Below are 24710 nucleotides of genomic sequence, written 5' to 3' on the forward strand. Positions count from 1 at the left end.
TGACAAACAGATATTGTAATTTAAACAAAGAAACCAAGATGTGTTAGGATTGTTGGTATCACGGGGCCATATCTAGCAAGATAAAAATTCACCAATGGATTAGAAACAAGAAAGTAATCACAAAGCCTGAAATTTTAAAGGAAACTAAAATTCTTTACATATGAAATTCAAATAGTGTTAGCTAACTAAAATTTACAAGACCAATTTCTAGAACTAAAAAGAAATAAGTTAAAGGATAGTACACTATAAAATAAACCTGTATTTCATTGATCTTTAATCACTTATATTAAATTTTTCATTCCATTTATTCATTTAGCAAATTATAACTTACTTTTTAAAATATTGATTCTTCATAGAAAAAAAATTTGCTTCAATAAGTTCCAAAAAGTAAATAACACTCTTACGTATTTAAAGTTAATTTTAATTGATATAGGTAAATTTTTACTGGGGATTAATAATATTATTATGAGTCTTTTGTACTATACAATAGTCTGAAATATGTAATTGTCAGTATCTAAAAAACAAGGCTATTAGTGGAAGAAAACATACTGGAAGTGATTCTGGAAGCAACTGCTTGTCATTGGGTTTTTTTTGTTTGTTTGGTTTTTGTTTGTTTGTTTTTTTTTGTTTATTTGTTTTATGACAGGCAGAGTGGACAGTGAGAGAGAGAGACAGAGAGAAAGGTCTTCCTTTGCCATTGGTTCACCCTCCAATGGCCGCCGCGGCCCGCGCGCTGCGGCCTGTGCACCGTGCTGATCCGAAGGCAGGAGCCAGGTACTTATCCTGGTATCCCATGGGGTGCAGGGCCCAAGCACTTGGGCCATCCTCCACTGTACTCCCTGGCCACAGCAGAGAGCTGGCCTGGAAGAGGGGCAACCGGGACAGAATCCTATGCCCCGACCGTGACTAGAACCCGGTGTGCCAGCGCCGCAAGGCAAGGATTAGCCTAGTGAGCCGCGGCGCTGGCTGTCATAGGGTCTTAAATAACTCTCTGACACATTAGAAAATTAGGGGAACACTTTGAAGTCATTAAAAAGTTGTTAACAGAGATATAAAAACTTACTTTATTAATATATACTATACTAGATTGAGAAGAATTATTCTATTCTGGGCAATCTTCATAAGTGTTTATTTTCAAAATTTAATCTGATGTACACATATATTGTCAACTTTTGACATCAAAAGAATTGGTGTTTATGTACCTTTTTTTTTTTGGACTTTTTTCAGAAAATGTGGTTTCACTCTGCAGCTCCAGGAATATAATCTAGAAGACAATTTGCCTAAGAACTTACATTTCCTTTGCTGTAAAAGACAAATAGCCTCTTGCCTTCTATTTTGAAAATTGTTTGCAAATTGTTTGATTCTTCTCAAATAATTTATATTTTTGGACACTGAATAAACAGACTAGAACAGAGATTTCATCTACTCTTCATTCCTTACCCAAACAATATTCAAGCAACATTAAGGTGAATTTGCAATAATTTGATCAAAGTAGCAGAACCATTCTGAATGATAAAGAGCAGAAGATGTAATATGCAGCTTATTAATGCATGGCAGCTGACTAAACAGTCTAAGTAAGGCTGTGACCACATGCCTGGGGATGAGTTGAAAGTCAACTGTCTGGAAGTTGAGAAAGGCAAATGAATGTAGAATAGATAATCTCTCTCTCTCTCTTTCTCTCTCTCTGCCTCTCTGTCTCTCTCTCTCTCTGTGTGTCTCCCTGCCTCTGCCTCTCTGTAACTATGCCTCTCAAATAAATAAATACATCTTAAAAAAATAGAATAGGTAAGACGAAGGTCAAACTGGAACTGATAAACACATACCAGGATCCTCATTTGTAGCTCAACACCTAAAATTTTGATGACGAGGCTAAGCTGCAGAATAAACTGGTTCTCTTTGTCACAGAACTGCACACACACCCACACCAGGTCAGAATTTGGAGGTGCTGAAGGACACCACCAGCTGTGGTCACACACCAAAAACAACCAGTAGATTTGTGATGATGAGCATGAGGTTTAAAAGTAAGCACCTGCCCTATCCTAACATTCGGAGAATAAAGACTGGTTCCATTATTTCTTAATTTTTGCCTTCCAAAGCTTACAGAAATTTCACTGTGAATTGTTACCTGAAAACATACATGAACAGGAATACTTAAAAATGTAGTTCTACTTTACCAGTTTGAAACATACAAAGCTACTGCAAGAGACAACACTGAAATTTACCATATGAAACAGGCTGTTTTTGAGAATGAAATGGAGCGCTGTTAACATTTACTGTTGGATAACAATGCAAACCAACATGTATGGCCGCCATGATGTTACCTGGACTGCCTTTAGTTATCTTTAGAAGATAAATGCTATCAGACATCTCGAGGGGGCAGAGCAACTAGGCTTCTTGGTACACGACACTAATGTACCAAGGGCTGCTAGAAGTCTCGTCCCTTGTTGCAGACTCGGCCGGGACGCCCTTCCAGAAAATAGGAGTGCACTAATAATTTAAAACCTTTTCATCACTAGAACTTGGGAACTTTGATTGAACTTCCTTACACAGTTCTTTTGTTTTACTTATGAATATATGTTTCTTACTAAACCTAAAAAAATGCAAATAGAATTTTTAAAGAAATGGCTACAAACTAAGGTATTAGTGGATGCTAAAGATCTTCCTCTGGGCCAAAATGTATGGAAACACAATTTAGAAAATCAATTTTTCTTGCCTAAGAACATGCATCATAATTTATCAACATCTACATCCATAATGGGGAAAATCATGCAGTTATACCAGAGAATTTCAAAGAATATTTGGTAATTTTCACAAGCACTGCACAAAACAATTTTGTTTGTGGTCACCCAAGAAAACCTCTGTGAAACATGCATGTCCACCACATAAGAGGCACTCATTAAGTGGAATCTTATTACCCAGAACTAATATCAGTCATCTGAGAATAGACTCAGCAAAGACCTGATGGTAGGAAGCATCAATTTCTTATGAAAGTCTTGCAGACATCTCCTGATGCACCTTTTAAATAGATTCTCTAATGAGGTGTGCCATTTATCTATTGCTCCTGGAAATTAATTTTCCTGACTTTTTTTCATTTCTTGGCACTTAGCCCAGTTTAGCAGGTGCACTGTTTGTCAGGTTATGAATTTAACAGAGTAAAATCTTTTAGGGAATGGCAAAAGTTAATCAGGAAGTACAAATTTAAATATATAGATATGGAAATATATATATATATCACTATCTACAATGTGGTATATGTATGTGTGCCTCTAGAGAGATGTGTGCATTTGTATGTATACATTAATTTGTTATCACATTTTAGGACATCTGAAAGACTGAGACACTAAATGCACATTTTTAGACTTTATTACTTCTCATGTATATTGAATATTCAAGAATGGTTGGCATGTTGTGTGCTTCTTATTCCAATTCAAATTTTTCACTAAATCCTGTATTTGCTTTTCAATGTGCCAAGCTAGTTGGTCCTTTTGGCTACTATGCCTAAAATGATATATTTCATTATCCAGTTCTGGTCGACTTATGAGTACATCATGGAAGTAGAGAGTTCTCTAGTACAATTATTCCTATATCAAGTTTATTTATCCCTCATGAATCAAGGGAAAAGATGAAAAAAAAACTCATTTAAAAAAAAGTGTTCTTAATTCTTAGACTGCATTGTTTCCATTTGATGTCTTAAATTTTTCTTTTGAAATTATGATAAATCCAGATTTCTAAAAATATTTGTTATATTCATTTTATTTGAATTGCAGAAAGAGAGAGAAGGAAAGGGAGAGGGAGACACAGAGAGAAAGAGAGGGAGGAAGGGAAAGAGGGGTAAGGGAGGGAAGAAGAGAGAGAGAGAGATCTTTCTTCATCAGATTCTCTCCCCAAATGCCTACAATAACCACAGTTTGGCCAGGCCAAAGCCAAGAGCCAGTAACTCAATCCAGGTCTCCCTCATAGATAGCAGGGACCCAAGTACTTGAGTCATCATTTATTGCCTCCCCGAGTATGCATTAGCAGGAAGCTGCATTAGAAGCAGAGGATTTGGGACTTGAAACTTTGATATAGCAAAAAGGTGTCCCAAACGGGATTTTAATCACTATGCAAAATTCTCACCTTCAGATCTTGGTTGTTTTTTTTTGTTTGTTTGTTTTTTTTTTAAGATTTTTTGTTTGTTTACTTGAAAGTTACAGAGAGGCAGAGGCAGAGTGAGAGAGAAGTCTTCTATCTGCTGGTCCACTCCCCAGATGGCTGCAATGGCTGGAACTGAGCCCATCTGAAGCTAGGAATCAGGAGCTTCTTCTGGGTCTCCCACGTGGATGCAGGGGCTCAAGGACATGGGCCTATCTTCTATTCCTTTCCCAGGTCATAGCAGAGAGCTGGATCAGAAGAGGAGCAGCCAGTGTTGCAGTTGATTTCTCAACAATGTTGCAGTGGATTTGTTTCTGAGAGGAGGAGCGTGATGGGGGCAAGAGGTGCGGCGTCATTACACAGACCCCGGGAGTCAGGTGAAAGCAGGCCTGAGGCGAGCAGCCCGCAGACTTGTTTATTTCAGTTGGTACAACATCTTATATAGCCAAGACCAGCCAATCTGGTCAAGGGGCGGTCTATGCCCCAATCAATCACAGCCTGTTGCCAGGCAGTTTCCAAAGCCATCCAATCACAGCCTGTTGCCAGGCAGTTTCCAAAGCCATCCAATCATAGCCTGTTGCCAGGCAGGCTCTGTTGCCAAGTGGGTTTTAAAGCCATTCCTGACGTGGTACCAACTGAAATAAACAAGTCTGCGGGCTGCTTGCCTCAAGCCTGCTTTCACCCGACTCCTGGGGTCTGTGTGGTGACTCGGTGCCTCTTGCCCCCACCATGCTCCTACTCTCAAAAACGAATCCACTGCAACACTGTTGAGAAATCAACTGCAACAGCCAGGAATTGAACTGGTGCCCATATGGGATGCTGGCATGTAGGCGGTGGCTTTACCAGCTAGCCACAGTGCTGGCCCCTCAGATTTTGTTTTGATCATTGTTTTCTAATGTAATTATATTGCAAAATAGAAAGTTGACAATTCTATGTTGTACCGTCAGGTTTTTGTTGTGGTGGATTTCAGGCTCAAGAAATCCACTACTCTGAAACCAACCCACTATAATCATTTGAACTTTAGCAAATTATGTTGGGATTTATAGGATTATTCAGAGTCATATAATTTAAATTACACTAGGTATTAATACTTCTCTTTTTGAAAGGCAAGCCATTATACATCTAAAAGTTGGTGCTTAAAATCACTTCCTTTGAGAAACCTTCCATAATATCTCCAGTGAAAGTCATTCTATCATCTATCATAATATACCTCGCTATACTGGCTGTTTACTCGTGGCATTTTTTAACTTTTAATTAATTAATTTATTTTTATTTGAAAGGCAAAGAGATACACAGAGAGAAAGAGATATGGATAAACAGAGACAGATCTTGCTATTGTTTCATGCTCAAAATACCAAAAAACAGCCAGAGATGGGACTTGCCTAAGTAAGAGTAGAAACTCAGTCTGGGTCTCCCAAGTGGGTGGCTGACACTCCACTGCTTGAGACAACAGCTGCAACTTCCTGCCAGTGCATTAGCAGGAAGTGGAATTAAGTTCCTTAACAAAAAGCTGGAATCTGGAGTTGAGCTTAAACTTGAAAGTACAAACAGATAAAGGATGTGGGTGTCCCAAACAGCATCCTAACCACTGCAGCAAATGCTCATAGCACTTCTTAGAATTTTAGAAATTAGAGTTTGTTATTATCTCTTTCTCCATTGAATCGTTTAATTTCTAGTGCTTAGGAATTTTTAACACCAAGTATGAATTTAGTAAATATTTGAATGAATGTTGAGGTGAATGAATGAATAAAAAAACAAATTAATTTTTAAAAGTGTAGTGTTTTTATTCACTGATTTTATACTTTTTTTAAGATTTATTTATTTATTTGAATGTCAGAGTAACACAGAGAGAGAAGGAGAGGCAGAGAGAGAGGTTTTCCATCTACTGGTTTACTCTGCAGGTGGCCACAATGGAAGGAAATGGGCCAATCCGAAGCCAGGAGCCAGGAGCATCCTTCAGGTCTTCCCACGTGGGTGCAGGGGCCCAAGGACTTGGGCCATCTTGTACTGCTTTCCCAGGCCATAGCAGAGAGCTGGATGGGAAGGAAGTAGGGCAGGTGGTACTCAAACCGGTGCCCATGTGGTATGCTGGCACTCTAGGCAGTGGCTTTACCCGCTATGCCATAATGCTGGCCCCTATGTTGTGTTTTTAGTAGTGGTTTTATACTCTGAATTCTCAGTAATGAGCATAACAGTATCTTATGAAATATTACTTTTTATTGATATTGATTGTGCTAGAATACACAGTCAATTTTTTAAAATGTGTCTCCTTGTTGGACCAAAAGCATCTTAAATGTAAGAATTGTCTTACTTCTCTTAATATCCTCATTGCCCTGCTTAATGCCGGACACATATTGCTTAATAAAATTTATGTACAGAAGCTATTTGCTAACTCATTTAGCTAATATAGTGGGTAAGCAAACAAGTAAACAAATAAACAAGACAAAAACAACAAAAGAGCACATGTATTTCAAACCAGAACCAAAGTAACTGAGTGCAGAATCTAGGTGGTAGAATACTGGGTTAGAATCCTAGCTCCACTCATTAGCAGCTGTTTAAACAGGGGCAAATTACTTCTCTGTGCCTTGGATTCAGTCTCTGTATGTAATAGGAATACCTCTTCATATGGTTGAAATGAACATTGATTTATTCAACATACACAAACACTTGAAACTGAGTAACACATAGGAATTATTAGATACAGTGTAGCTAGCATTATCTTAATTTAATTTTCTTGACTGTTAGCATAATTTCAATGCTTCAAAAAGATGAAACAGGCATATTTCAAGAAGATGAATTGACTATGAGTGCCAATGTTTAAATATCATGTGAATATACATAGATTCTACCAATTATACCATAGACATTTAATTATTAAAGTATTCTATGATGAGAGAATGTCCTCAATATTTTCAAGTAATTTGTTGACTTACATGATATTATATTGTCAGCACATAATTCATGACATTGGGAGCTACATTTTGATGTGGTGAAAAGTGATTTAAAATTATTTTCTTAGTCAACACTGAGAATACAACAAAAATATATAATTATAGTGAAGAGTTTTCAAATAAACCTGGATGTGATGAAACAAATGTTTATTAAATAGTCAGAATATGCTAATAGATCTTAGTCCCAAATTTCAATATATCTCTTCTCCACTGACCTATTAAATTTTAATATAATGATCCAAGTAAGTCATCCAACTGGAGTTCTGTGATATTTTGACTGTGCTTGTGCTACCAGAAAATTAATTCTGTGAAATCTTACCTTGGGAAAAACTATAGAAATCTAAAAAATCCATAGAAAATTTGTTTTCTCATTCATTATTATATGAAGAGTCTTCAAATTTTGTTTATATTTAGCATCTTCTTTTTTATAAGAGAATTAAATTAATTTTCAATTAACCTAATAGCCATATCTCTTATACACACTTATTAATAAAAGTGTAATATGATTCTCTAATTTTCATGTGGATACTTTTTTGGGTAAAGGAGGCCAACATTGATTTGTGATGTTTTGAAATGGAAAGTGCCCTTTATTTGACACTGGTCTATCTCCAGTTAGCTGGAAATAGTCCAGCTTTATACATTTGCAACACAATTTTGTCAGTGAATCATTGGTTTTGAGGATCATATTAAGAAACAAAGGTGAAGTGTATACCCATTTGCATTCAGTAAGGTTCCTTATTGCCTCCCAAAGTAACAGTTGAACAACAGCAAAGAGCAACTTGGAAATGCTGTCACGAAACTGTTAAGTACTGAAATAACTGTAATTTTAACTAAGCCTGCTTGTGTTTAATTTCATTAGGTTCCACACAAGTGCACATTTCTAAGCCACTGAAGTAAGTTAATAGTAAAGATGACTATGGGAAATTTCAATTGAGAAAGTCTTCAAAAGCAGAGAGAAAATGTCCATGCCTCAGTTACTGAAAGGCAAGGATTGGAGCAACAGTATGGCTATTGAAATGTAGATTAGGAAAGTGACAGCCATTTCCCTTTTTAGTCAATAAAACAATTAGCTCACCAAAAATGCTTTTAAAACAGGATCCTAATTTGTCTTTGGTTTAAAAGCATCTAAATAGCCAACATCTGCAAGCATTTTATTTTTTTTTTTCAAAATTGCACATTAAATAGGTTTTATTTCTTAGAATCCTATGTACTTCAGGAATTTTACATTCCACCTTTTGTTTCATTTCTTGCTTATTTCTCACTCCTGCAGATTCCCCCCTGGAGGCCACAGGAGAACCAAAATTCAGACTGGTCTCCTTTATCTTTTAAAAACCATCAAAAGCAGCAGGAGTTTGGCACTGCAGTTAAGACACAGCTTGGGACACTGGTATCCCACATCAGGTAGATAAGAATCTACCCTAAACTGAGTGTTTCCAAATAAGAGAAAATTGGTTTTTTACAGTTCTGGAAGACTCCAGGATCAGTGTGTCAGCAGAGTGGGCACCAGGTAAAGGCCCACTGCTGTGTCTTCATGTGGTGTGAGGTGAATGAGCTCCCTTTACCTCCTTAATAAGTACACAAATCCAATTCCTAGGCTCTGCCCTCCTGACCTAATAACTTCCCAAAGGCCCCAATTCTAGGTGTCATCACCTCAGGGACTAGAATTTCACCTTGTGGATTCGGTGGGCGTACAAATATTCAGATCACAGAATTTACTAAAGTGGAGGGGAGAAAGTGTTGATTATGGTAATCTAATATGGGCAATATCCCCAAGTCAGAGGGAGAGAGGGTTATAAAGCAGGAGAGAGACTGTAAGAGAGGGATGAGGGAGAGACAGGAAGAGAGAAAGACAGCAGTCAGAAAATGTATTTACCCAGGGAATAGAAGTTACTGTTTCAGGAAAACAAGGGTTTTAGAAAAGTGCATTACCCTTAAGGGAATGGATGTGGGTGTGTATGAGAGGAAAGAACCTAGAATCTTGCTACATTAAGTGTCATTTCTGATCTCTGTCTTCACAATCTTCTTTCCTTCCATTCTACCCTTCCTCCCAACATGCTTATGTGTCTGATAACTTGGAAAATCAAACATACTTCTTTCATCTCCTTAATTCTATCTTTAGCTAAAGGTCTTTTGCTTCTGTCCTTCTAGCCAAACCCTACGTTGTGACACTACATTTACCCCCTGCCACAATCTCAAACATCACTTAATGAATAAATTTGATGAACATCTAACATTTTTATATTCGGTAAATCTCATAGCATTAGAACTGGTGAGTACTACTTCCTTCTTAAACCCATATCATTTTTGACTTATGACTTTCAGAACTCTGTTTGCAGCCTAGTTTATTTCTTGGCTTGCCCTTGTGAGATAATATCACCTGTTCCATTGCTGTATCTGCCATGACTTTGCACTCCTGAAACAAGTGATGAGCAAGATGCCATCACAACAGGCTATATTTAGCCTGTTTATCTTTAATATATGGCTCTCAATCTAATACCAGGATCAGGTCTTATTTAATATGGCCAGATATCAAGATTTAAAGGCTAACACAGTTATCACTCAAGTTTGCAAATTAAGTTTTAAGAATATGTGTTCTTTTCTTACCATGAGCGTCAATAAATTTATTTTTATTTTTAAAGAAAAAATTCAGCTTAACATTTTTATTTTTCCTTAAATGGCCCATTTGCCAAGAAGTTTGCTTCAAATTGACCTTCACGCATAAGGATTTCATGAGCATGTGCTTTATGCCAGTGTCTCTCCAAATTTTTCAAATGGCTTAAGGACATTTAGTCAATTGAACTAATTATATTTCTTCCCAAGCCTGCATTCTGCATTTCCTATATTCAGCTTCTTCCCTTTTTTTCTATTTTTCTAAAAGTTAGTTTTGTGGTAGAAACATCGAACATGAACTCTACCCTCCTAACAAATTTTCAAGTGTACACTATGGTTTTGTTGACAGTGGGTGCAATGTTATCTAGTAGACATCTAGAACTTCCTCATTTTGCTTAACTGAAACTTTGTGTCAATTATTTAGCAGCACTCCATTTCTACATCACCTCAACATATAGAAATGACTATTCCATTCCTTTATCTATGAGTTTGACTATTTTGGACACCACATATAATGGGAGTCACACAGAATTCGTCTTTGTAAATTCAGTTTTTTAAATTAGAAACATGACACATGAGAGTCCTTGTGCACTTCCCATTTTCATACCACCTACATTTACTGATTGATGAAAAAGAACCTATCTGACTCTATCTCCTTGTTTTTCTGTCTGCCTCTTAAATAAATAAATAAACAAACAAAAATTTAAGTGATTCACAATTAAAGTCTGAATATATGGGAAGACAAATGTTAAATACAAAAGCAAAGGAATTAAGAGAGAATCCTTTGTTCTTAAATTTCATTTGGAAATATCATTCAATTATTAGTTCATATTTCTTAGCTCTGTCTATTAAAGTTTAAAAATAAATACATTCTTATGCAATGAACATCCTTGTTGAGTTTTTGCCTCAAAATACCATTTTCCAATACAAGGAACTAGAATTCTTTTGAGAATTGTCTGATTCTCTATGTGGCATAAGAAAGTTGCAAAATTTACTCTGGACACATTTTGTGCAACAAGCAAGAAAAAAATATATGGAGTAGACATGCATACTAATGTATTTAAGGATCTGGGATTAAGATTTTCTATATCTAGGACCTGCTGATGTTGGGAAAGTTCTACACTCATGGTAGTAACACTTTGGAGAGTGTCTGGATTTTTGTTCAAACAGAAAAGCTCAACACCTTGGATGAAGAAGGTTTACAAGAGAAAGATTTAAAAACAAAGGAAGAGTGTAGAGGCAAAGCCCTGTTGTTGGAGAGAATTTGTAATAAACAAACTATTACTCTTTCTGGATGCTCTCAGTTTACACATTCTGAGACAGGCCATATATTTATACACACATACACACACATATACTCACACTCACATTCTATCAGTGGGAATTTTAATTGATAAGAGAAATAAATATGAGAATGTCTGAGAAAATATTATATAATGAAAAATTGTATATACTCAGAAATGGTATATACTCAGAAATTGTATATACTCAGAAATGGCAGCTGTTATTGCTGCCAATATTTTTATTAGTGTAGAAAAATTAAGAATAATGCATGACATATGCAAACAGACAGAAAGTAGCATTAATTCTTAATACATATTAAACAGTCTAAGGTTATCATTTAAAAATATTTGGCACAGTAGAAAAGAAAAATGTGGAAGAAGGAGAAACAAAAAAGTAGCCAATTGTGAATATTTCTTAAAGCCAGCTGTGGTAGATTTATACTGTGTCACTTTCACGAAGGTGGGACTATGTATTTAGAATCCCTTCACCTGTAAACTTCTGGGGTAGTGTGAATAAGAGAAAGCATTGTGTGCTGAAACTGGAGCGTAGAAGACAGGCACGACCACATTCTGCTGATTCTTAAAAGGGCATTGCAGGGCACCAGACAACGTTGTGCATGCACACTGTTCTTGATTTCTTGGCTCACCTTGCTGGCAATGGACAGAAGCTGGGCCTGCAGTAATGCCAGCTCCTGCCAGATCCTCTTTCAGCTTCTTGCACTCTGTGCATATTTAGCTTCATAAAGAAGGATGGCATTTTCTCTTGAAGGTTGTTACCATCATTGAAGATACAAGTTTGGAAGTCATAGAGTTATGTAGGTAACAGTTCATTCTCTTGAATTTCAGTCCATACTTTGAAGGTTGTAAATTTTCTTTCTCCCTCTACTTTCCATGCAGTATTCTTTCCCAAGTACTTCTTTTGCTTTCAAAGCCCCAATTCCACATGGAGAAACAAAAAGACTTAATCAGTTGCATAAGGTCAAATCCATATAATATTCATGTCCTTTATTATCTATCATCCCCAGTGATTCTGCTTTCATGATCAAAATCTGAATGATACACTGGAAGACATGAGGACTCTCACTACCATAAATGTCTTTTTTGTTCATATTTAAATATTTTTTGATAAACAGTTAAAATAAAAATAAATTACCAGGGCCAGCATTGTAGCACAGTGAATTAAGACATACCTGTGGTGCCACAATCCCATATGGACACTGGTTTGAGTCCCAGATCTACAATTTCTGATCCAGCTCCCTACTAATGCACCTGAGAAGGCAGCAGAGGATGGCTCAACTGCTTCAACCCCTGCATCCACATGGGAGACACAGAAGAGGCTCTTGGCGTCAACCTGGCCTAGCCCAGGCCATTGCAGCCATTTAGGGAGTGAACCAGCTTGTGGAAGTCCTCTGTCTCTAGCTCCCTCTTTCTCCCTCTCTGTAACTCTTCCTTTCAAATAAACGAAATATTAAAAAAAAAAACTACTTATTTTGAAATATACAGCTTTTCATATTCTAATGTTGTTTAACCCATTTCCTTTCTCTTTCCTCTTGTCTTCACTCCTCTTCTTACTTTCTGTTTTCAGTTACTTCTTTGCCTCCAATTTAAATCAGAGTTTTCTCAGAACTCACCTCAATCTACAACAAAGAAGGCTTCAATATCCCAAAGCAAAATATTACTTTAACATTATTCTTCTGGCCAGTGCCGTGGCTCACAAGGCTAATCCTCCGCCTTGCGGCGCCGGCACACTAGGTTCTAGTCCCGGTCGGGGTGCTGGATTCTGTCCCGGTTGCCCCTCTTCCAGGCCAGCTCTCTGCTGTGGCCAGGGAGTGCAGTGGAGGATGGCCCAGGTGCTTGGGCCCTGCACCCCATGGGAGACCAGGAGAAGCACCTGGCTCCTGCCATTGGATCAGCGCGGTGCACCGGCCGCAGTGCGCCAGCCGCGGCGGCCATTGGAGGGTGAACCAATGGCAAAGGAAGACCTTTCTCTCTGTCTCCCTCTCTCTCTCTCTCACTGTCCACTCTTCCTGTCAAAAAAAAAAAAATAAATAAATAAAAAAAAAATTCCTTATAGCATTATTCTTCTAAGGTATTATCTTCTATCAAAATTAAATATTTATTAGTTTGAAAGCATATTTTAATAAAGCTATTTTATCACTGTTTTGATTATAAAATCATCTTATCTGATATCAAACTATCAAGTGGTTTTCTTGGATTTAAAGTTTTATTATTACAATAAAATTATCACTCTCCACTTATCATGAAAAATATAATGAGTAAATGTATAAAAATAACAGTATACTTTTAAATCTCCCATCTTAAACGTTAAATGTGGAGAAATAAAGATGTTCTACCAAACATTTCATGAATACTTGATTTCCTTGGATGCTTCACTTATTTTTCTAGTGTTGGAATTAATTTAAATTTGAAATTAAATAGAGAACAAGGAAACCATAAGCTCATAGGAGGAAAAAAAAAAGCATTTGATTTTTAACAGTTTGAAAGCCCCTCTTCCATGGTGAAAAAATTAAAAAGTCAGTTTTGACATCATTGAATTTAACCAAGCATGTTCAAGATGAATGGTCCGATGTATGAGAAATTATTTGGAAGTTACTTCAGAGTGTACCTACAGAGCTGTAAAATACAATGTCTGAGTAAACCTCACTATGGCGATGTTGAGTCCACAGTAAACGTAAAAACACATATTTTTATGTTTTACTTTTCAAACATCTGTGCCTAATATTGTCAATGCTGGAACTGCAGGGCTCAAAGACTTAGAGTACCATTAAGTTCCCTGTGAGTGTTTTTCGTTTCAAATGTGTTCTGCTTAGAAAATAATTAAATTAAATTAGCATCTCTGCCATATATCCTTAGGAAATAGTTGACAGTTATAAATGATACCAAACCCCAAGACCAAATGGTTTTGTAAGCATTGCATTCTCTCTGTTACTCTTTTGAGTGTAAGAAACCTATTAACTCAGTGGAGACAACACATATACTGACACGGCATTTGAATTTTAACAAATCTTTTTATTGTGTTTTTTCCTACCCGTACTTTCCTTCTTCTCATCCTAGGGTGTCAAGTGACAACATGGAGGCTCTGTTTGAAAGTAGTACACTTTATTTGTTTACCCTCAAGACAGAGGCTAAGCAATTTCATATTTAGGTTAGGATTGTGTTGTGACTCAGGACCTTTTAAGTGATGAATACTGTCCTAAAATTAGTCAACATTTCACCTGCAGAAGCAAGAATATTCACACACTTAACTGCAACAAGAAGGAGAAAGTAGTCACTTTTTTTTTTTTAATATTTATTTATTTATTTGAAAAGCAAAGTAAAAGAGAGAGGAGAGACAGAGCTTGTATCCACTGTTCACTCCCCACTTGGCCTCAACAGCTCAGGCTGGGCCAGGTGGAAGCTGGAAATCCATCTGATTCTGCCACATGAGCGACAGGGGACCAAGAACTGGAACCTTCCTTTGCTGCTTTCCCAGGTTCATTAGCAGGGAGCTGGATCAAAAGAGGAGCAACTGGAAATAGAATTGGTGCCCATATGTGATGCCAGTTTGCAGACGGAAGTTTAACCCACTGTGCCACAATGCTGGTCCCAAAAGTAGTCACTTAAACATATATAATTTTTGGTGGTCCAGCAAATCACCTGCACTTTATTTACCTTGAAACATTTTTGACATATCAAAATTATAACTATGTAGATAGATATATCCTAGCTATATTATACTTAAGACAGAATATTAGACACACTGATAAATAATTGTCTTGAAATAAGAATCATAAGCCAGCCTCATATTTAGTATTAATATGTGTAAGGTCTAAAAATCAATATACACAAGCATAATTGTCCCTACTTAAGTAGAATTTATAACGTCACATAAAAAACACTTAACCCGGTTTTGTTCCATCTCTTTAAATCTGAATATTTTCTGGGAGGTATGGGCAAATATTAGTTTCAGGAGTTCTGATAAAGGAAGAGTTTAGGTTTCATTGACCTTGCCAAGGTTGTCTGTGAGCAAATAGTGACTGAATGATCATAGGGTAATATTCACAGCAGCCTACATGTATTGAGCACTGCCATATGTTTCATTTAAATGATTATAAAAATTGAATTAATGCTATTTCACATTTATAAGACCCTTAAGGGCTCAATGCTGGGGAGTTTATGTACAACAAACTTCAGGGAACACCGATAAGTATCATCTGGCACAAGAGAGACTCATGGACAGAGGTTCAGAAAACTCCCTGGGCCCTTCTCCTTCTCTGTTCAGTGCTGTGGTTCTGACAGATACAAATGGACAAATTTAGAGACCTTACCTCTTAGTTGCTCTTTTCTTTGATTAGGAAAGCATGAGGGCTGCATGGTGGGTAAAGCATTTGGGTGTGGGTGCCAGGCAGTAAGAGTTTAGATCTATGGGAAAATGAAAACATCTGTTGGGCAGCTTTTGAAGAGTTTGAGATGGGTTGAAATTAGACACAAGGCTCCTGCTGAGAAGATCCAAGTCTGATCCAGGAGAGCAAGTTGGAAAGAGCCTGTGGGTTCTTTAACAAGCAAGCCTGCTTATTTTTTTTTTAAATCGACATTTATTTGTTTCTAGAACCATACTATGTGATTTGAATATATTATATTATTTAATATGCATAACAAGTTTGTTAGGTAAATGTCATTATTATCGTAGTCATAGTTCAGCAAACTGAAGGACATAGTACTTTTTATTCTTTTTTTCACTATATAATAAATAAGATTTGTCAGAATTGGGTACGTAATGAAATAGAGTATGAAAAGGCTGAGTAGAGGATACTGGGCAAGAAGGGCTGAAGACTTGATTTAGAATGGTTACTTTGGAAAAGCAGAAATATGGAGAAATATGGCTGTGATAAAAGTTAATTGTCTCAACAGCACATAGCTATTAAGTGACAGAAGAAGCAGGACTAGAAAGAGGAGCGTGAAGAAACTTGAAGTTGAACGTGATCAATCTGAAAGCAGAACGTAAGCTAGTTGGTGTTTCTCAGAATATGAAAGATAAAAAAGAGTGAAATATAATGGTATTTAAAAAGCTCACAAAATATGGAATTAAGAGTTAAGTTGGCTGGTGTCGTGGCTCAATAGGCTAATCCTCCACCTTGGGGCGCTGGCACACTGGGTTCTAGTCCCGGTTGGGGCACCGGATTCTGTCCTGGTTGCCCCTCTTCCAGTCCAGCTCTCTGCTGTGGCCCAGGAGTGTAGTGGAGGATGGCCCAAGTGCTTGGACCCTGCACCCCATGGGAGACCAGGAGAAGCATCTGGCTCCTGGTCTCGGATCAGCGCGGTGCACCGGCCACAGCACGCTGGCCGCAGCGGCCATTGGAGGGTGAACCAATGGTAAAGGAAGACCTTTCTCTCTCTCTCTCTCTCACTGTCCACTCTGCCTGTCCAAAAAAAAAAAAAAAAAAAAGCTAAGTTGATTTTGGTGCAAATGCTTTTTGAATATGTATAATTTTTTCTTAATATGCATTTCCATGAACTTTGGGAAGACCCCTCACATAACTTTAAAAATATAAAATTGATGGTCAAAGATAATAGTGAAAGAACAGACTTGATTCTTTAGATAGAGAGCGGAAAAACTGCCTAACTTAACTTCTTGCACAATCATTTAGAAATTTAATTATGTGTATCATTTGGTTTCAAAAAAGAAGAGGAATAAAACTTTATTCATTTTATTTATTGGGCTCTCCTCCACTGCTTTCCTAGGAACATTAGCAGGGATCTGGATCTGAAGTGGATCATCCAGACATGAACTGGCACTTATATGGGATGTTGACACTATAAGTGGTGGCTTAACCTTCTATGCCACAGTGCAGGCCCCAAAGTAAATCTTAAAAACATTTTTTAAATAAAAAAAGAGCAAGGCCTCCTGTAGACTGTGCATCAAAATTTTTTTAAAATTTATTTGACAGGTAGAGATATAGATAGTGAGAGAGAGAGACAGAGAGAAAGGTCTTCCTTCCAGTGGTTCATCCCCAAATGGCCGCTATGGCTGGCGTTGTGCTGTTCCGAAGCCAGGAGCCAGGTGGTTCTTCCTGGTCTCCCATGTGGGTGCAGGAGCGCAAGCACCTGGGCCATCCTCCACTGCCCTTCCAGGCCACAGCAGAAAGCTGGACTGGAAGAGGAGCAACGGGGTCTAGAATATGGTGCCCATATCGGATGCCGGCACCGCAGGCGGAGGATTAACCAAGTGAGCCACAGCACCGGCCCCAATTGTGCATCCAAAATCTAAACCAAAAACTAATGCTGACTTTATAGTTTTGTTCATTTGACAGAATGTGGCATAGTAACTTTGCTCTGCAGGCCTAAAGATGGGTATGAAATCTGGCTCCAGCATTTCTTAGCAATCTAAACTTTAGCATCTTTTAAAAATTTTTGTGCCTAGATTTCCTATGCTTAAGAAGCTGATATAGTTACACACTTATTTCACTGGGTTATTGAGAAAATAAAGTGACTTATTTTTTGTAAAGTATAAAAATGGTGTCTGGGTACTGTTATTTTTTATGATTTATTTATTTATTATTTGAAAGGCAGAGTTACAGAGAGGCAGAGAGAGAGAGAGAGAGAGAGAGAGAGAGGTCTTCCATTCGCTGGTTCACTCCCCAAATGGCCGCAATGGCCAGAGCTGCACCAATCTGAAGCCAGGAACCAGGAGCTTCCTTTGGGTCTCCCACACTGGTGCAGGTGCCCAAGGACTTGCTCCATCTACTATTTTCTGAGGCCACACCAGAGTTGGATCAGAAGTGGAGCAGCCCTGTCTCGAACTGGCGTACATGTGGGATGCCAGCACTGCAGGTTGTAAATTTATCTGCTATGCCATAGTGCTGGCCCTGGTACTGTTATTTTTATACTGATACTGACTGTTGTGTATGTAGTGGAATTTGTGGAAACATGAGAAGTAAGAAAGTACAAAGTGATTTTAAAAGTTTTGTGGGAAGTTGGACTTAAAGATTAGTTTATTTTGTGCAAATTTTTTTAAAATTTATGTAGTTTTTTTAATAATATTCCTTTTCAATGAACTTTTAGAAAACTCACTTGTACAATTATGTATCTCTTTAAGAACAAAACATCAACACAATTTTAGTTATATTGTAGAATATTCTTCCCATATACATGATTTTTATGTGATATCTGAAAGATGGAGTTGGAAAAATTTCAGGACTATTGTCTTATTTAAGTGTGTGTGTGTGTGTGTGTGTGTGCGTTTGTCTGAAAATTAGAAGCAGGTCTCAATTCAGCAGCATTGACGTCAGGACAATAGCCTAATTTGATTATTTTAAAGCCTCACAATGTCCATCTGTCTGCAAAATACATGGAGTTCATCTAAGCATAGGGAGGGTTAAACTGGTATCTATTTTACTGGATTTTATCGTTAAGTTCTTCATAGAAAGAAGGGAAATAAGGAAATGCTCTCAATCTATTCCAATCATAAAAATCCCATTTGCAGTATTCCAGCACTTGACATAAAAGATGCCGGTGCTAAAAATGTCATTAATGGTACCAGTAAGATACAGTTCTTTACATATGCTTCTTTTTAAATTCGCAATGGCAATTATAAAATTCCATTTCATTTTCTTTCCCTAAGGATTAATTTCATCATAGACCACCATTTCTGTTTTACACAGAACTCCGTGGTATTCAGTAACATAAAGAACAGAGAGTGAAGGCACATTATCAATTAATCATAGAGGCAGGCTTCCTGATATCTGCATTTTATAACTTGGGGTCATTGAACAGTCTGTGTGCTCCATGATCCCCTAGAGTGGAAGACAAAATAAAAAATTTCTCCCACAACTCTCTTTCTTATATCAGGTTTTTTTTTTTTTTCCTGTCGAGGGGACATCACTCATCACTGTAAACTCTGGAATATTCTTCCCTTTTTAACAACAGTGCTTTTACTAACAACAAAAAATTCTACCATAATATCAGTCCCTCTTAAAATATTACCCTATCTATATCATTTACAATAAATTATACTCAATGTATCCATATTTTTCCATTTAGCCTTGGATGCACTCCACTGAAACTGCTCTTTCAAGGTCATCAATGACAATCTCATTAAATCCAAAGTTCCATTCTTAGTTTCCATCTTATTTGACCTACAGAGAGCATTTGCTGGTTGCTCACTCTATTCTCCTTTAAATTATTTTTTACTTGAAGTTCAGTGCATTACAGTGCCTTGGATCACTCTCCCTCTTGTTCTTGCTCTCTTGTTCATTTCTCTTTCTCAGAATCAATAGCGGGTCTCTCATCTTCCTGACATATCTTTTTCTCTTCTACATGTTGAAGTGTTCCTGGTGCAATCCCTCAGTGATCTCATTCAGTATTGTGGTTTTGAATATTTTCCCTTCTTTATTGAACTCCCAAATTTCTATCTTCAGGTAGAACTTCTGTTTTGTACATCATTTTGAGCTACACAAATATCTACCTCCCCATTTAGAGACTAACAGGAAAGTTTGAAAAGTGTAAAATCAACTACTCTACTCTATTGCCCCCAACAAAGCCGAGATTCTTTCCACTTCCCAGCACCCCTCTCCCCATTTCTATTGCTCTAGTTTATCACAAAATCTTGAATTTCTCCTGGATTTTGGTCTTTTCACACACCCAATGATCATACTGAAAGCATATAATATTAATTCTATCCTTGAAAGAAATTCAAAATCTAAACACATACATGGTTACAACTCTGATAGAAATCACTATCATCTTTCTTCTGAATTATAATAGTTGGCTCCTGACTGTCTTCCCATTTCCTGCCTGGCATTCTTTTAATCCTCAACACAACAAAAGAAGTTTCATAAATCAAATTAGTTCATTCCTCTGCTCAAACCTTTCAATGACTTCCTATCTCAATCAGAGTAAAAGCCTAAATTTGTAATACCTAACCTTTAGATAATATAATACATTGTTATAATTCTTGTCTCTTAAATATATCAAAGGGAGAAGTTTCTCTGAAATCCTAAAACAGTTTTCTAAAATGAAGAAAAACATAACTCTGAAATTTAATTACAGATTGGTGAATAACCAGGTGTATTTCGTACTATATTTCTAGATAGATTTTTCTATCAATTGGAACTGAAGACTATTATATTTTTCTTCAGAATAATTTTCACATAATTGGGAGAAAACACATTTGAAAACCAATCTTTTTATTTTATTACATTTTTATTTCATTTCACAAACATTTTATATTTCCTTGGATGTAAAACCAAAAGATATATAAATTTTATTGAGTAGGTTTTGATATTTCTATCCATTGAAATTATTAGAAGTTGAAATAATTTTACTTGGAGGTTCTGGGATATTTAATAAGGATAAGCCTAATTCATCTAACTTGAACTTGATATGATCACTTTCCTATTACAGATTCTTCCTGATATATCACAAATTATAAACTGTCTGTCTTAATTTAGACATATATATTTTAGATAATTTTGAGACTTTATTGTCCTCAAATTTAGAAAATTATTTTCTTCATGATGCTGTCCAGTAAAATAGGTTCCATTCCTGAACATCCATAACATAGTATTTATTTTCAATTTGGGTAATATACATAAACTATCCTAATTTTTCCTTGTACTGAATATACACTTGGATTTCAAACTTCTAAAAAGCAAATTCCTTGGCAATTCCCAAAGTTTGGGACCAGAGCTATCCAATAACTTTGATTTTCAGTGGCATATACATTCAAACTATGGCAGGATATCATTTATGAGCAAAAAAAAGGTGATATTTCAGTTCCTGAAATTGATATTCATTGTGCTAAAATAAGGACTCAGGAAAATCAGCTTTTCTTTGGTTCTTTGGGAATTATTGCAAGCCTTTTCTTTTGTTTTCATTACTTTTAGCAAGCTCTATTGCCAAGATGGGCTCAGATCCTCTAAAACTTGTGCATGATGCTGTGGAGGAAACCACGGATTGGATCTATGGCTTCTTTTCTTTGTTGTCTGACATCATCTCATCTGATGGTGATGAAGAAGATGATGAAGGGGATGAGGACACTGCTAAAGGTACAGAATATAGAATATACATGCAACTGCTGGAGTTAATAATATATAGCTATTACAATTGCTGTTTAAGAATCCAAATGAGTACCAAAATGAATAGATTTCTGAATGCTAAAAGCATATCAACAGCTCACTAAGTGCAGTAATTTGGTCTCTATTTAGATTTCATCTTATAGTTTATTTACAATAATGACGCAGATGACAAAATTAAATGCTACCATTAAGACAACATTATAGTAGAAAGAGCCCAATTTACAGTTTACTACTGTAAACCCACAATAGGCATTCTTATTTACATCCTTTATTGGGAAAAAATAGTAGCTATTTTTCAAATTTATTTCTAGGAAAATTGAAATAAAACAGTAAAGTCAAAAATACATGTTAATGTTTTTTATATGCATAAGTCATATTCATAGTCAAATAGTAGAATGCAAGCTTACTAAATACACAAACAAAAGAGAAAATGTATTAAACCAAACCATTGGGTATGTAGAATGAAATGACAGATCCGAAATGTTAACAATTACCCAGTCATGTGGTCTCTCATATATATTAATGAATAAAGGAAACGAGCATATTCAAGCTACACAAATACTGCCATTGAATGAATGTGAAAAGAACAAAACATTGTGATTCCATCTTTCAGATGACATTTTTAGGGTCAGTATTAATAATCAGAAATCATGTAGTCAGCATTGGCTACCAGGAAAGCTCTTATTAGTAAAGCCCCTTTATACCGTTGTCTAATTTATGTTTGTTTTGACCCCAGTGAGAGGTCAAGATTAACAATAAAGGACTAAGATGAACATGATGTATGACCTATAATGTAGAATTTGGATCATGGCCACAATTTTATTGAACTCATAAAAATGAAACTATCTCAAATGTACATAAACAAAGTTTATATTTAACAACTAGAATTTAGGAGCCAAATTAACATAAGGATATGATTGTGAAATCTAATAGGTTTTATAATATGAGCAGCAATAAATGGGAAAATAATGGAGCCATATTATACTATGCCAAAAACTTTTCTAATTTACTGTTTTTGTCTTGGTTTAGGAGAAATAGAAGAGCCTCCCTTGAAAAGAAAAGGTTGGTTATTTACACTTTTGAAAAGAAATATTTAGATTCCTTATTGATTTTTAGTATAACTCCAATGTATTTCACCTGAGTTGCCATTTTTTAATGACAGGATCAACATTTACAGTAAAAAAAAAAAAAAGATTCCATTACTTTTGATGAAGCTAATTTCACCATTTATCAGTTCATTATCTAATCAATACTTTTTTTGGTGGATTTGTGTGAATCCATCCATTTGTTGAGCAATTTGAATTGGAATTTCAGGAATGAGGGCAGAATTTTATAATATTAGGCATGGTCCAGAAAATGATGACACCTATGATCTTTAGTCTCTTCACAGCCAGCTTTATAAATTTAAAATTTTATGTTTGTCCTTTTTGACATTTATGTTGAAAAGTGGGTATTTAAATCAAAAAAGTGTTTTATTCTTCTTACTAGTAGGACATATATTTAGTTATACTTATTATGCTTTTATTATGAGCTTTTCTTCTGCAGTTATAATATGTAATATTTTACACACCATTTCTAATACACATTATGTATTTAAAGTTTTCTTCCAATATCATTAACAAGGAAGATATCCTATGTGCTTGTTCCTATCTCATTATGGTCTATTTTATACATTTTTATGATTAATCATTTTTGTAATATAGAATTATCAATTATTAAAATACCTAATTTTCATCCATTCAGAAGATGGGAATGTCTTACTCACATGCCACGTAAGACCCACAAAATCATTAGGTCTGACCCAATCAAAACAGCTAGTGGTGGGACAAAGAATTCAGCAAATCTATAGCAGGGTAATTTTTAATTTGATAATTTTGTATGATTTGCAAATGATGTTATAAATGTCCAAATGGCCCTTGGCAGAAAAAAAATTGTACCCTGATGCTCTTTCTAATTAATAATACTAATATTTAGCCATTTATATTACCTAAATTACCAGGTTATAACTTTTTTAATTCAACTGCCTTGTGTCTACTTCACTTTATTTAAATGCAGTTAAAATGTTCACTTGTCCAGTTATTGTTTCTATTACTAAAATAAAAATTTTGTCTGCTTATTATATGTGGAGGAAATTTATGATTCTAATTTGATGTGGAATAGTTGTCCAGTTTACCAATTTCTGAGTTGGATTACTAATTATAAAAGAGATCATTAAAATAGATAAACTTAATAAATTAGTTTTAAAAATTTATATAAAGGGTGGGGCTGGCACTGTGGCGCAGTAGGTTAAGCTTCCACTTGTAGTGTTGGCATCTGATATAGTTACCAGTTCAAGTCCTAGTTGCTCCACTTTCCATCCAGCTCCCTGCTAATGGGCCTTGGAAAACAGTGGGAAATGGCCCAAGTGCTTGGGCTCCTGCACCCAAATGGGAGACCTGTAAGAAGTGCCTGACTCCTGGCTTCAGCCTGGCTCAGCCCTGGCCATTGTGGTCATTTGGAGAGAGAACCAGCAGATGGAAGATCTCTCTCTGTCTCTCTCTGTCTCTCCTTCTCACTGTATCTCTGCCATTCAAATAAATAAATCTTTACAAATTTATGTAAAGCAACAAAAATGCATTTATTTCATATATATAGTTATTAGCAGTGATACTTCCCATCCTACCCATCCCAACCTCCTTTACTCCCATCCTTCCTCCTCCTTCCTTTCTTATTTTTATTTCAGTTTTTGCAATGACATTCTATTTACTTTATAATCACAAGCATAACCCTTCATTAAATAAAGAATTAAACAAGTTGTAAGTAGAAAAGCCACTGTTCCTGAGGAGTATAGACGAGGAATATAAACAATCATCAAATCTTAAAATGTCAAATTTATTGTTATATATTAAATGTTTTTGTGCTCCATATATTAGTTACCACAAATTGGGGGAAGCATGATTTTTTTTGGGGGGGGGGACTGGCTTATTTCACTAATCATAATTGTCTCCAATTGCATCCATTTTGTTGTAAAAGACAAGATGTCATAATTTCTTATCTGCATAGTATTCTATCATGTACATATACCATGATTTATTTATCCAGTCATTGGTTGATATACACTGTGTTGATGCCATATCTTAGCTATTGTGAGTTGAGCTGCTATAAACATAACAGTACAGATCACTCTTTCATATACTGATTTCACTTCCTTTGAACAAATTCCCAGTAGAGGAATGGCTAGGTCATATGGCAGATCTATGTTCAGCTTTCTTATGTATCTCTGTACTGTCTTCCATAACTGTATTTGTTTACATTCCCACCAACAGTATATTAGGATAACTTTTCCCCCCATATCCTCAACAGCATTTGCTATTTTTGGATTTTTGGATGACAGTCATTCTAACTGGGATAACTTGAATCTCCATGTTGGTTTTTACTTGCATTTCCTGATATCTAGTGATCCCAAGCATTTTTTCTTGTGTCTGTTGGTCATTTGTATTTCATCTTTGAAAAATGCCTGTACTTATCCTTAGCCCATTTCTTAGCTGGAGTGTTTGCTTTGTTGTTGAGTTTCTTTAGCTCCCTTTACGTTCTGGGTATTAATCCTTTACCAGATGTACAATTTTCAAACATTTTCTACATTCTCTACTTTGTTGAGTATTTCCTTTGCTGTGCAAAAG

General features: G+C 36.1%; 1 protein-coding gene across 1 annotated transcript in view; it reads left to right on the top strand.

Moving 5' to 3' along the window:
- Positions 1–24710, top strand: part of TRDN (triadin) — a gene marked incomplete at its 5' end in the record, with an annotated part of 426296 nt that overhangs the window by 52473 nt on the left and 349113 nt on the right. Inside the window, 2 exon segments of the mRNA NM_001082743.1 lie at positions 20860–21021; positions 22081–22113. Of these exon segments, the coding sequence (NP_001076212.1) occupies positions 20860–21021; positions 22081–22113 (195 nt within the window).

This window comes from Oryctolagus cuniculus, chromosome 5 (assembly GCF_964237555.1).
Source record: "Oryctolagus cuniculus chromosome 5, mOryCun1.1, whole genome shotgun sequence".
Taxonomy (NCBI): Eukaryota; Metazoa; Chordata; class Mammalia; order Lagomorpha; family Leporidae; genus Oryctolagus; species Oryctolagus cuniculus.